This window comes from Eublepharis macularius, chromosome 2, assembly GCF_028583425.1.
Source record: "Eublepharis macularius isolate TG4126 chromosome 2, MPM_Emac_v1.0, whole genome shotgun sequence".
NCBI classification, from domain to species: Eukaryota; Metazoa; Chordata; class Lepidosauria; order Squamata; family Eublepharidae; genus Eublepharis; species Eublepharis macularius.
The window spans coordinates 58,501,867-58,515,445 of record NC_072791.1 but is presented as its reverse complement, the minus strand read 5'-3'; the positions used below and the strand labels follow the sequence as shown (position 1 = coordinate 58,515,445).

General features: G+C 46.4%; 1 protein-coding gene across 1 annotated transcript; it reads left to right on the top strand.

Moving 5' to 3' along the window:
- Window positions 1-10,808: 10,808 nt before the first annotated feature.
- Window positions 10,809-13,321, top strand: GJD2 (gap junction protein delta 2). The gene is made up of 2 exons (XM_054972184.1): window positions 10,809-10,879; window positions 12,478-13,321. The coding sequence occupies exons 1-2, from the start codon at window positions 10,809-10,811 to the stop codon at window positions 13,319-13,321; spliced, it is 915 nt and encodes a 304-aa protein (XP_054828159.1).
- The last annotated feature ends 258 nt before the right edge of the window (window positions 13,322-13,579 follow it).

Below are 13,579 nucleotides of genomic sequence, written 5' to 3'. Positions count from 1 at the left end.
ATCTTCGCTGCCTTCCTCTGGACACATTCCAACTTGTCTATATCCTTCTGAAATTGTGGTGCCCAAAACCGAACACAATACTCTGGGTGAGGTCTAACCAAAGCAGAGCAATACCATCACTTCGCGTGATCTGGACACTATGCTTCTATTGATACAGCCCAAAATCGCATTTACCTTTTTAGCTACCACATCACACTGCTGACTCTGTTCAGCGTATGGTCTTCTAAGACCCCTAGACCTTTTCACACATACTAAAGCCAAGACAATTCTCCTCCATCTGATAATTATATGTTTGATTTTTCCTACCTAAATGGAGAACTTTGCATTTATCTGTATTGAAATTCATTTAATTTTTTTTAGCCCAGTTTTCCAGCCTGTCAAGATCATCCTATATCCTGAGATGTACGTTTGCAATTAGACAAATGTAGCATTTTGGCTCCAGTTTGTGAAATTATGTAGTTTTATAAGACATTGCTTTTCTTTTTAATAAAATGCTAGCCAACAAGAGGAAATTTGACTTTCATTTGTTCATTCGTTTATTGGTTTTGATATGATTTGCATCATTTCTGCATATTTTTTTATGGATCATATTCATACTTTTGACCATTTTCTTGGCTGGCTGAATGCAACTCCTCAAGCAGGTTTCGAGAAACACAATGACACATTCACATTCTGATTGCTATGAATATTCATTTAAGAGTTGCTATTTCAAACAGCATTTCTGCTAGAATTGGCTAGAAGCAAGAAGTAAAATAAAAAAATAGAATATAAATTCATGGAATCCCCTCTGCCTTGCACATTTTTATAGCATTCAATTTCTTCCTCTGCATAAATTACATTTAGTTATTGATTGTAGGTATATAAATTTAATCTCACCAACAGAAAGAATTATTTTCCTCAGCTTACCTATGATATGTGCAATGATAGCATTCTGGTACAAGAGTAGCTAGTACCAACTATTTCCAATTAGGGTTGCCACCCTCCAGGAGGGGCCTGGAGTTCTCCCTAAATTATGACTGTTCTCCAGACTACAGAGTTCAGTTCTCCTGGAAGGAATGCCAGCTTTGGAGGGCAAATTCTATGGCATCACATCCCTGCTGAACTCCATCTCCTCCCCAAACTCTTCCCTCCCCTAACACTGCTCCCAAATCACCAGGAATTTCCTAAGCCAGAGTTGGCAACCTGATTTCCCATTCACTAGTCTTCCCCCTCTAGCCCCAAATGGTTGCTATCAGCGATCCCTTCATTCAGTTTGTAAAATCTTTTCCTAGGCACGTAAGGCCTGTTTGCAAGATTTTATATTTGAACTATTAGATGTTGCAAAAGTCAAGGTGGTTGAAGCCTTGTAAAAATAGTCTGTTTTTTCCTCTCTGTTCAGGTTTTATGAAGCTCATTAGTGACCAAGAGTAGAATTTGCTGCTATGGAAAATACAGTACAGGTCCTTTGCAAGATAACAACAATTTGCTGTGGTATGCTGTGTTGCAAAAGGTAGGTAAAAGGAAATGACTTCTGATGATTTTATGAATAAAAAAAACACCATTCAATGTAATCATTTCATTAATACATATGCAGGCACCAAATGAAAAACATAGCAGAGCAGATGGTTCCGAGATCTTAGATGGGTGCTTTCAGTTCAGAAGTTAATTTAGCTCTGGTGGATTAAACCAAACACTGTTTGCAAGGTTTGGAGCTTTAGTCTTTGAAAGAAAGTGGTGCTCTCATAAAATACAACCTCAAAAAGCAGTTCAAGTCTTGCACTGGGAAGTACCATTGCAAACTTTGGAAAGGGTTTTTTCCCCTTTCTAAATACCAATTAATATTGGTAAAAGAGCACAGAGTTCATAAGAAATAGCTCAGAGAGATGTGTTGATTGGGACAGGGAACATAGACTACGCTACTGGGTACTGTCTGCTCATGTAGATATGCTCATGCTGAGGAGTTTCCACTTTGCTAAACATGCCATGTTAACAAGTTACATTTTGTTTCAGAAAGCTTTCGTCTTTGTGCATGGCTTTATGCTTGTTTTCAAATTCTCTGTTACCATATCCTATTAAATCTGCTCACTGAATGTCTTAATTGTTGTTCATTATGTATTTTGCCCAGTGAATGTCCTAGCTTTTGATTATATTGTATTTCACTTGCACTGTGTAATCCGCCTTGGGTCTCAGTGAGAGAAGTGGACTATAAATAAATAAATTATAATAATAATAATAAACAAACCCCCTTGGATGTAAAATTAAATGAAGCATCTTGGGCCCACTAGAAGTTATTGATAATTAACTAAAACTAAGAAATTACTGATGCTTTTATGCAGTATGGCTGTTATCCATTTGGAAGATGAAACAAAGGGACACTCTTTTCCAGATATGCACTTGAAACTTTTCCCCTCGCAGCCCCCTGCGCTGCCTTTCACCTGTCCTGCAGGACAGGGGGCGGCAGGCTTGCTGCGAATGGCGAATGGTGCAGGCGGCCATGCTGCCTTTTGCCTGCCCTGCAGGACAGGGGGCAGCTGGCCGCCCCCTGTCCTGCGGGGCAGGCGAATGGCGCGGGCAGCCTTGCAGCCCCCCGCGCTGCCTTTTGCCTGCCCTGCAGGACAGGGGGCGCGCGGCAAGCCGGCCGCCCCCTATCCTGCAGGGCAGGCGAAAGGCAGTGTGGGGGACTGTGAGGCTGCCCGCACTGCTGCCCGCACACTCCCAGCAGCTGCGAGGCTGCCTGCACGCTCCTGGGGGGCTGCGAGGTTGCACGCGCGCTCCTGGCAGCTGGCAGCTGCTCCCGGCGCCCCCTCCCTGACGGCACCGGGGGCAAACTATCCTCCCTGCCCCCCCTTGATCCAGCCCTAAACTTAATCCCAACAAGATGGAAATGCTAATGGTGAACTGGTCTGACTGGAGTTTTAAGGTACTGCAAATTCTGAATGATGTTGCACTCATCTTGAAGGAACAGGTCTGTAGTTTACGGGTGCTCTTGGACCCACTGTTGGATCAGCAGGTGGCTGCTGTGACCAGGAGTGCCTTTTACCAGCTTTGTCTGGTTGGCTAGCTGTGGCCTTTCTTGGGTAAAGAAGATCTGGCCACTGCACCCAGGTCCATGCCCTGGTTAATCTGGATTAGATTACTGTAAAGTGCTCTATGTGGGGCTGCCCTAGAGCAGTATTTGGAATCTTCAATTGGTGCAGAATGCCACAGCCAGGATATTGACAGGAGTGGGTTGTATCACTCCATTCTTGGCCTATCTATACTGACTCCTGATTTATTTATGATCACAATTCAAAGTCTTATATGGTATGAAACCAACATACCCGAAGGACCGCATACTCTCTTATAAACTTACCTGACTACTGAGGTGATCTTCAGAAGCCCTGATCATCTGCAGAAGCCCCTGGAATTCTCTCCACAGCCAGAATTTTATGACCCCTTCTGTTGCCATCTTCCTCCAGTGCGTGGAAACTTTGTTTCATTTGGCACCCTATAGCATAATTGTGTTAGCAGGTTTCCCACGACTCACATTTATCCTGGTGCGCCTGTGTGGGCCTGTTGAAACCTGTGTGGGCCACCAACAGGGCCTGTCTGAGCCCTGTTGGAGCCAGGCACGCCGCTCTCAGTGGAGCTGGGGCAATGGGGTGAGAGCAAGGCGCCTGCTGCCCTCTGAGCCCCACTGGACCTGGGGCGGGCTGCTCTCTGCAGAACCAGGCTGACGGGGTGAGAGCAACATGCCCACTGCCCTCTGAGCCCTGCTGGATCTGGGGCATGCCACTCTGGGTGGAGCCAGGGCGATGGGACGAGAGCAAGGCGCCCTCCACCCTCTGAGCCCCGCTGGAGCTGGGGGGCACCACTCTCGGTGGAGCCGGGGCGACAGGACAAGAGCAAGGTGCCCGCTGCCCTCTGAGCCCTGCTAGAGCTGTGGTGCGCCACTCTTGGTGGAGATGGGGTGACAGGGGGGCGACATGCCCGCTGCCCTATGAGATCTGCTGGAGCGAGGGATACGGTGAGAAGAGCAAGCCTGTCTGCTCCACCCTTCCTGGCTCCGCTCTTTGCCCCCTGTCTGCCAGCCCTTCCCAAACCCCTCCTGCATCTCAGCCCTCCCCTGACCCCCCTTGCCCCTCCACCTGCCAGCCCTTCCCAGACCCCTCCTGTGTCTCAGTCCTCTGCAGACCCCCCTTGCCCCCCTACCTGCCAGCGCTCCCCAGACTCCTCCTGCCCCTCCACATGCCAGCCCTCCTGTGTCTCAGCCCTCCCCAGAATCCCCTTGCCCTCCCCAGCCCCTCCTGCCAGGCCTCCCCAGAACCCTCCTGTGTCTCAGCCCTCCCCAGACCCCCCTTGCCCTTCCACGTGCCACCCCCCCCAGACCCCTCCTGCATCTCAGCCCTCCCCAATCCCCTTGCCTCCCTACCTGCCAGCCCTCCCCAGACCCCCCTGCCTCTCAGCCCTCCCCAGACCCCTCCTGCCTAGAAACAGAGAACGGTTTGGGAAGATAAGCAGTGTTAGCAGATTGCAACTCTCTGATTCTCTCATTTCCTACACTGCTATGCCACGCTACAATGAAGTAGTTTGGTATTTGTCATGAGTACTACCCTCTAAAATGCCTGGCCTTTACTATAGGACATTGCACTTTAGTCATTGCTCTACTTGTGTACCAGCTTGGACATGTCATCTGTGTTCCAAGCTGAGTTTTACAAGTGTGGAAAAATGCATTTGTTTTAGTGATGGAAAGTGACTTCACTGTGAATGGTTTGGAAAATTCAATCATTCTGTTTGATCTTCTTTCCATGGTGACCCCACTGATCGGAGGTATCCTGAGCTGAGGCTTTCTTGGCTGCTCTTTGACCCCAGTTGTCTCACGAGGGAAACATAAAATACACTGGATCTCTGAGGCAGACTGACCAATAATTCCTTACAAACAGATTAACCTCTCTTTGGTAACTACATTATAAATAAAGAAATAGCACTCTTCGACTCTGATTCAATCATCTTTGTGAAATATCAACACATACCAAATGCAGAATGCAGAATCTCTTTCCTTTGGTCATATCTGAAGACAAAGCAGGTGAATGCTGTAAAAAGAGAAATGTGTCTTCTTTATATAAAGGCATTTTCCTTCTTTTTAAGAAAGGGCCAGGCTTTGGGCTGGCATGAGGTAAAGTTAGTAAAATGTTTAAATGGGAAGCTTTGACCCTGTCAACAATATTGGTGCCTCATTAAGAAGCAGCAGCTCGTTGTAAGCCAGAGAAGATCAAGCTAACCTTAATCCTGGAGGATTGTGAATAAAATGTAGGCTGGTTGGATGCCCAAAAGTGCCACGTTCAGCAAAGCACACATTTCTAGACAGCTCAGCAAGCTGAAGAGCTTCAGTGTCTTAGGCTGATAAAATGGTATAGATTCTTCCCTTTTCAATATTACTTACACCTTTACTCAGACTCTTTTTAAAAACCTTGCTGGCTTGCAAAGCCCAGCAGTCTGTCCCTGTTCTGTGATGGATTTCAGATACAGGCAAATTCCTGGAAAATGGGGGACAGAGATTCAAGAGCAAGGCTGAAACCATGAAGCAGTGAAGCTTCTCTTTATGTAGCAGCTCCTGTGCCAACCCATGCCAGGCTGAGTTCACATAATGGGTATTCTTTAAAGGAACAGTTGGCCTCTGAGCAGAGGAAATGTTGTGGTTTTGTTGCACGTATTAAATTAACTTATAAATTTCCCAAATGTTCCCCAGTACACGCACAGCAAGCAAAACTCCCCAGGGATGTGAGGAAAGCAAGGGGAGGGCCTTGCCACGGAACAGAGAGAATCATCCAACTCTTCAGGGAGACCTCTTTGGTCTCACAGGAGAAAGGAAAACACACATTTCATAAATATGACTGAAGATTCCTGTGTCTGTAAGATACCTGCAGCATCTCTGAAATGATGCAAAAGGAAACAAGGACTTAATCGATATATGGGTAGTTACAGGAACATACACAGGACAAATAAGATTTGGAGCTGATTTTGTTAGCAATGGTGCAAAAAGGGCAGGCAATTTATGCAAGAGGGCCACACTGAAAACATATGATAAATCAGCAGCTAATTTGTATGGTTCAGTTCTATACGATAAACATGATTACTGTCAGTTTGGAAAATGCCATACTCCCACTGGAAGACATTGATGAGGGGTTCCTGGCATGATCACCTCTAACAGATCTGAAGCAAGATTAACAGATGTGCCATGAGAAAGCTGCACATTCTTTTGTTCTAATCCAGAATCCTTGTGAATTCTAATGTGCATGCAAAGCTCCTGTGACTCCCCACGGTGCAATGCACAGTACCTTATGTAGCTCTACAGAACTGAACGGGGAAACCCTTGTAGGCAGGGGAGCTTCGTGGAACCTCCAGACCTGCAGGACTGACTTCTTTGAGGCACTGGATTATTTATTTATTTATTTATTTATTTATTCATACATACATACATACATACATACATACATACATACTCAGCTTTTCTCACTGAAACTCAAGGCAGATTACACAGTGCAAGTGAAATACAGTATAATGAACAACTAGGGCGTTCACTGAGCAAAATACAATATTGAAGAACAGTTAGGACAGTCAGTGAGCAGATACAATAGGGTATAGTAGCAGAACATTTGAAAACAAGCATAAAGCTGAGCACAGAGATGAAACAAACTACAACTAGTTAACATGGCATGTTTAGCAATCTGGAAACTCCCTAGTAGGAGCATATTTACATCAGCAGGCAGTACTCAATAGCATTAGCATATAGTTGCTACTTCTTATGGCACAGACCTGTAATCTGGGTAGAAAGCCCTCCTGAAGAATTCAGGTTTGCATTGTTTGCAGAAAGCCAGGAGAGCAGGAGCTTTCCTGACATCCTCAAGCAGGCCATTCCATAGGGTGGGGACTACCACAGAAAAACCATGTGTGCAGGCAGCTATTGCTTTTGCCCAACTTCAGGGTGGTATCTGCAGAAGGCCCTGTTCAGATGAGTGAAGCTGCAGTGGCAGAACATGGGAGGAGAGGAGGTCATACAGATATGAGGGACCAAGGACATAAAGGGCTTTGAATATGATCATCATGGCTTTGAATGGAACCTGGTAACTGATGGGCAGCCAATAGTGTGACTACAAAACAGGAGTGATATGCATGCTCTGTCTAGCTTTTGGACTATATAAGCTACAACATTCTGCACCAGCTGGAGTCTCCAAGTCAACATTGAGGAGACCCCTATGTAGAAAGCATTACAGTAGTCTAATCTTGATATTACTGTGACATGAATCCAGGTAGCCAGATCAGCTGTGCCAAGGTAGGGAGCCATCCTCCAAGCTAGTCTGAGTTGTGAGAAGGCTTTGTTTGCAGCTGCATTTACTTGCTTCTCTAGTAGCAGTGTTTGGTCCAGTATAACCTCACGGCTCTTAACTGAGTCAGCCAGGATCAACTGAGCCCCATCAAAGGTCAGAAGCACGTCCTTCAAGATTTCTTCTTTTCCAACCAGCATCACTTCCACCTTGTCTAGGTTCAATTTCAATTTGTTTGCTCTCAGCCAATTTACAACATCTGTCAAGCAGTGACTCAGTATTTCTACTATCCTTCACTATTCTTAAACCACAGTTGTGCCTGACTAATAGTTTATTTTATTTTAAATTTATTTACATTTTATTTACTTACAGCCTTTTTGCTGAGACTCATGGCAAATTACACAATGTAAAATGATGGGATCAAATACATAATAAGCAGTGAATTAAAACCCCAGCTGGGGTGACCATAAGTTGTTTGATGTCATTTTCTACCAACAACAAGATAATAAATACATTGAACAGTGGAATAGACCACAAGACTGTTTCCTTTATAAAAGTGCCCTCCATTCCATTAGACTATGGCCGATTCCAGACGGCCCTCCCCATCCCGAAACGTCGCGCGTCGTCGCGCGGAAAACGCAAAATATCACGTTTTCTGCGCAACGTTTCGGGATGGGGAGGGCCATCTGGAATCGGCCTGCAGTCTGCTTTCCTTTATAAAATTCCCATCCTGATTAATTCTGTTTTACACAGTTTGCAGAATGACAGAAATGTTTTTGATTTCAGTGGAGTGTATACTCATGAAATTGTGGGCAGGCTTGTGGTCTAAAAGCATTCAGTGACATGATTAAACCATGGTATTTCCACATTTCTTTATTCGCAAGCCATGAACAGTAGAAATTTTTTAAAATGGCCTAAATGTTGAGATTATATAACAAATGCAACCAATTCAAGACTCTGTATTAAAGGCCATTTCTACACTCCATGATTATGTGGTAACAGGCATGGGAGATTTTAAGATTCTTCCCTTGCCAGACTAACAGTGAGATCCTACCAGTGGACCATTTCTTTAGGAGGGTGTAACACAGCTTAAGCTTTTACACCTCACATTGCTGCGTATTCTCACTTGTGGTTTTCAGCACTTTGTGCAATTGTGAATTGTTGATGCTGCTGTTTAATAGGTTGTCAGTCTTAATTCTCCACACACATACTTTAAGAAGGTTGTAACTATTCACTCAGATGGTCTGCATGGTACACAACTAAGCTGGGACCAGATGGCTGAAAGTGGGAACCAGTTGACCAATGCTGAGCAATGAGGAAACACACAAGAAACTAAAGATAGTTGAAACACACAGGCTACAGCCCAACACAGCAGGTTAGACAACTTATGTGGCAGAATTTAAGCAGTTTCCAAATTCAAATAAATTTACATGTCACATAGACAATAATAGCAAACTTGCAAGAAAGAACCCCTTTATTGGTTCCATTATTTAGAATGAAAATTATTTTGTATTTTTATTACTGGGCAATATAAACACTGGCCCACTGTGAATGGTTAATACTTTGGGGTAGAACTGAGCAGCATAAATAGACTCCCCTGCAATTCCATCACCAAGAATGGGTCTAGCTGAAGCACATCTGCCTGAAATATTCCACACAAAGCTATTTTAACATGCGTAAAATAAACCCGACCAGCAAAAGAGGAGGGGATCTCAGTGAAGATCTTTGTTCCTTAGGGCCTCCTTAAATTCGTGCAAATCTGGTGAGTAGGTAGGTGTGCAGTTGTGAATGACCAGTCCCTGGCCCTGTCCAAAGTTAATTCTGTTAATGAAAAATTGGTGAGTAGCATAGCATCAGTTCATTAAAGGATAAATAATTTGAGCTATTATTTTGTTACTTTTTAATGTGCCATTTATTTCCTCTTTTTTACAAGTCGAGATCAGAAAGCTCTCGTTCACATTCTCTAGAATACAGAGGATGCCACCAGGTCAACAAACTGCTACATTGCCTCTTGAAGTCTGGGCGACAGCTCACCCTCTGAGACATTGACATCATCAGGATAAGTGTCGATCGCTTGCCTCTGTGGCCCAGATCACTCCATCTTCATGTCCAGAGCTGCAGAATCAAACATGTCGACTTGACTAAAATTTGATTACGAGAATTAGTATGAGTCTCCAGATGATGGGCCCAGAGAATAGAGCAGATTTGTTCCACCTATTATAGTCATAGCAAAGAATGCCACTTTCTCTGTGTTTATAACTCCAGGCACAGTTCGGATGGGTGGGTGAGAAGGCTCCCTTGGCTTGTCTATTTGGGCAATAATGCTCGATTTGCTCAACAGGGAGGTGCAAACAGTCACAGCCTCTGAGGAGGGTATCTTTACAATGCAGCGCTTGTGGAATTTACACTTTCAGGGGCATGCTGGAAACATCTGAGGAGCACACTCCAAAACTGTAACGTGACAGTAGCCTTGTTGACCTCCAGTTCTAATGTGCTAAAAGGTTACTTCTTCACGCTGAACATCTTTATATGATTAAGAGGTCCCATTGTTTAAGGTGGCACGTCGACCTTTTTTAGGGTCAGCTTTGCTGAAGATCACAGCAGTGATGGGCAGAGGAAGAGGCTGCCCCTCCGCCGGTCTTATGAGGCAGGTTCCCAAGATGGGGAACGCAAACGCAATTCCCTTAGTGCCAGATCCTGTTGGCACCGAGGAGGACCCCCCCCCCAGCAATCGTCCGAGCTGCCTACAGGGGTCCCTTGCTGGGGTCCCTTTCTGCTGGGCATGTGGCTAAGGACCCACCCGGCAGGGATCCGCTCTGGGTCTGGGAATACAATGATGCCCCGGCCCCGTGCGCCGAGGATGCTGCGCCCTCCCTCCGGCCGCCGAAAGCCCCTTCCCTTCTTTCTAGGACGCCGCAACAAGCCAAGTCCCCGCGTGGATTTCCTGACCCTCCGCCGCAAAAGGGAAAACATAGCTGCATCGCGGGTCGCCGCACTTCGAGCCCCCCTCCACGGCCAGATCCCCTCGGACCCCTTACCTGTCCGCCCCGTCTATCCTGAAGCGCGTCGCGGCAGTCCCCCGCTGCCCCCCTCCGGCCGCTTCCCCATGCGAAGGGGCGGCGGGAGGCGCGGCGAGGCTTGCGGAGGGCCCTTCTGGGCGGGAGCCCCCGGAGCCCCGTCGGCGCGGGAGGCGATCCCTCGGCGGCTGTGGCGCCGCCGCTCGGCTGCTCCCCTCCAACCTGGTCGTGACGCAAGCAGAGCCTACTTAAAGGCGGCCGGGAGGCGGGCGGCCAGACACTGAAGGCGACCTCCGCCTGGGCTGCGCAGCGCCAGGCGACCGCCGCCCAGGCTGGCTCCCGGGAGCCGCCCTGCCCGCCAGGCAGCCGGGCCACCGGCGAGGGGGCCTCCCTCCGCGGGGCCGGCGGCCCGGCCCGGGATCGCGCTCCTCCGCCGCTGAGGGAGCGCCGCCGCTGCCGCCGCCGCCGCCGCCGCCGCTGCCCAAACCTCGCCTCCCGATGAACCGCGATGGGGGAATGGACCATCCTAGAGAGACTCCTCGAAGCCGCCGTCCAGCAGCACTCCACTATGATAGGGAGGTAAGCCCGGGCTGCCGGCCAGCCTCGCCCTTCAGCCGCCCCCGCGCCCTCTTTGACCCTTCGCTGCCGAGACCGAGAAGGGACCTTGTTGGCGGCTGCATCTCTGGTGCGCCCCCCCCCCAATTTACTTGGAAGTAAGTCCCATTGATTTCAACGGTACCGGCTTCCAAGAGAGTGTGCTATAGGACTGCAGTCGAGCTGGACCCCTTGAAATGCCGGAGATTTCTCTTGCCCAGACCGACCCCCCATCCCCCGAAAGTTGCTGCCGCGCAGGGCTCCCTTTCCCTTCGCTTCTTTAGCTTATTTCAGAGTTCGCTGCTGGTGCACAAGACTCTTTTAACCTTCGGGATAATCCACCCCATTTCCCATCCCCGCCAGTTCGCTCATTAAAAGAAAATTTCTGAATTTTTCTGAACAGAAGATATGCAGAATGGATGATCTTAGCAAAAAAGGGTCATGTCTTTTTAAAAATACATACACACATACATATAATAGATGTGGATTGCAGCGTGAAAAAATCAAGGGTAAAGTAAGGACAGACATGCTCCCTTGTTTGGATTACCTGGTTCCTCTCACTTAAAATTTACCATGCTTGATCAATATGCTGCATTCCGTAGGAAAGTCGGAGAAGTGCCGCTGTCCTTTATTTGACCAACTTCTGTTCGTGTCCTGCAGCTGAGGTTTAGGCAGGAAACCCTCCACCCCCGCCCTGCTGCTTAAAAGTGTCGTTGCGGTTACGAGATCTTGCTCTGTATCAGTCAAAGTAAGATTTGTGCTCACTTAAACTAAGGAAGCATTTCTGTCTATTTGCTGTATGGAGAAGTACTTTGCTTAGGCGGTGATTTTTGTCGAGCCATCCAAGAAGGATAGAACTCGCTGAGGTACTGAATCAGCACTGGACAGCTCCCCTTAAGCCTACTGAAAACAGCCAGCCAGGCAGAAGTGTTTCCGAACTAGTTGGATTCAAAGAACACAAGAATTGCCATGCTAGATTAATCCAACCAAAATCTGTTTTATTTATTGCATACAGTTATGGATTAAAACCAGTTCACAAGCATAGATACATTGCTGTAAAAATAGTAAATAGAAAAACAATGGCAATAGGCTGACCAGTATTAGAATGGCCTTTGCAAATAAAAATATCCTCACTTTTGGTGGCATGGATATGAAGAGGGAGCTGAATTTTGGGAGGACATCTTGTGCAGCATTCCATCTCTGATTATGGTCAGATAGGTACAATATGGAAGTTCACAAGCTGAGCAAGATTGTAACATAGACATTTTAAAAAATTATACGAGCAAGGTTTGAGTCCAGTAAAAAAATTTGATCCTTAAGGTTCTACTGGTCTCAGACTTTGCTCATCTATTGTAGACCATGGCCATCCACCTCAAAAATTCTACACTCTTACCATCATGCACTCAAGCCTACTGATGTTGTGCAAAGAATTTGTGTAGATATTATGGTATTGTCAAATAATTGCTCACATATTTAGGCAACACTTTAAAAAGAAAGGTATACTATACTATCATGTCCTACAGCGGTGAATTCTCCATGGTTCTCAGTGTTCTGCTCTGTAAATGTCCACCTTTGTCTTGTAGGATTCTGCTGACCGTGGTGGTGATCTTCAGGATCCTCATTGTGGCCATTGTAGGAGAGACTGTTTATGATGATGAACAGACTATGTTTGTCTGCAACACTTTGCAGCCAGGCTGCAACCAGGCATGTTATGATCAAGCATTTCCTATTTCTCATATTAGATACTGGGTGTTTCAGATCATCATGGTGTGCACTCCTAGTCTCTGTTTCATAACATACTCTGTTCATCAATCTGCCAAGCAGAGGGAAAGGAGGTTTTCTACTGTTTTCCTCACTTTGGACAGAGATCAGGACTCCATGAAACGGGAAGACAGTAAGAAGGCCAAAAACACCATTGTCAATGGGGTGCTGCAGAACACTGAAAACTCCACCAAGGAAGCAGAACCGGACTGCCTGGAAGTGAAGGAAATCCCCAATCCAGCTATTAGAACCACCAAGTCCAAGATGAGGCGGCAAGAAGGCATCTCTAGGTTTTATATCATTCAGGTCGTCTTCAGAAATGCCCTGGAGATTGGATTTTTGGTGGGACAATATTTCCTGTATGGATTCAATGTTCCATCCATGTATGAATGTGACCGGTACCCTTGCATTAAGGAAGTGGAATGCTATGTCTCCAGGCCTACAGAAAAAACAGTCTTCTTGGTCTTCATGTTTGCCGTTAGTGGCATTTGTGTGGTGCTCAACTTGGCCGAACTGAATCACTTGGGGTGGAGAAAGATCAAAATGGCTGTAAGGGGAGTGCAAGCAAAACGGAAATCAATATATGAAATCAGGAACAAGGACCTGCCACGAATGAGTGTGCCTAACTTTGGCAGGACTCAGTCTAGTGACTCAGCTTATGTGTGAGATTGTGACACAGAATCAGAATTCTTTGCTGGGTATAACCAACCATGCGGATGTTTAGAATTAGGGAAAGAATATTGCTCAAGCAATCATTTCCTCAAACCACCAAGAAAGCCGTTAAGGTATGGAGCTGCACTTTCTGAATCAGACACAAAACGGAGTGCTAAATAAATGACTGATGAAGGCACAGCAACATAACACACAATATCTGGCCTTACAGCACACAACTTATTTTTTCTCCAAATGATCCAATACTGTCAT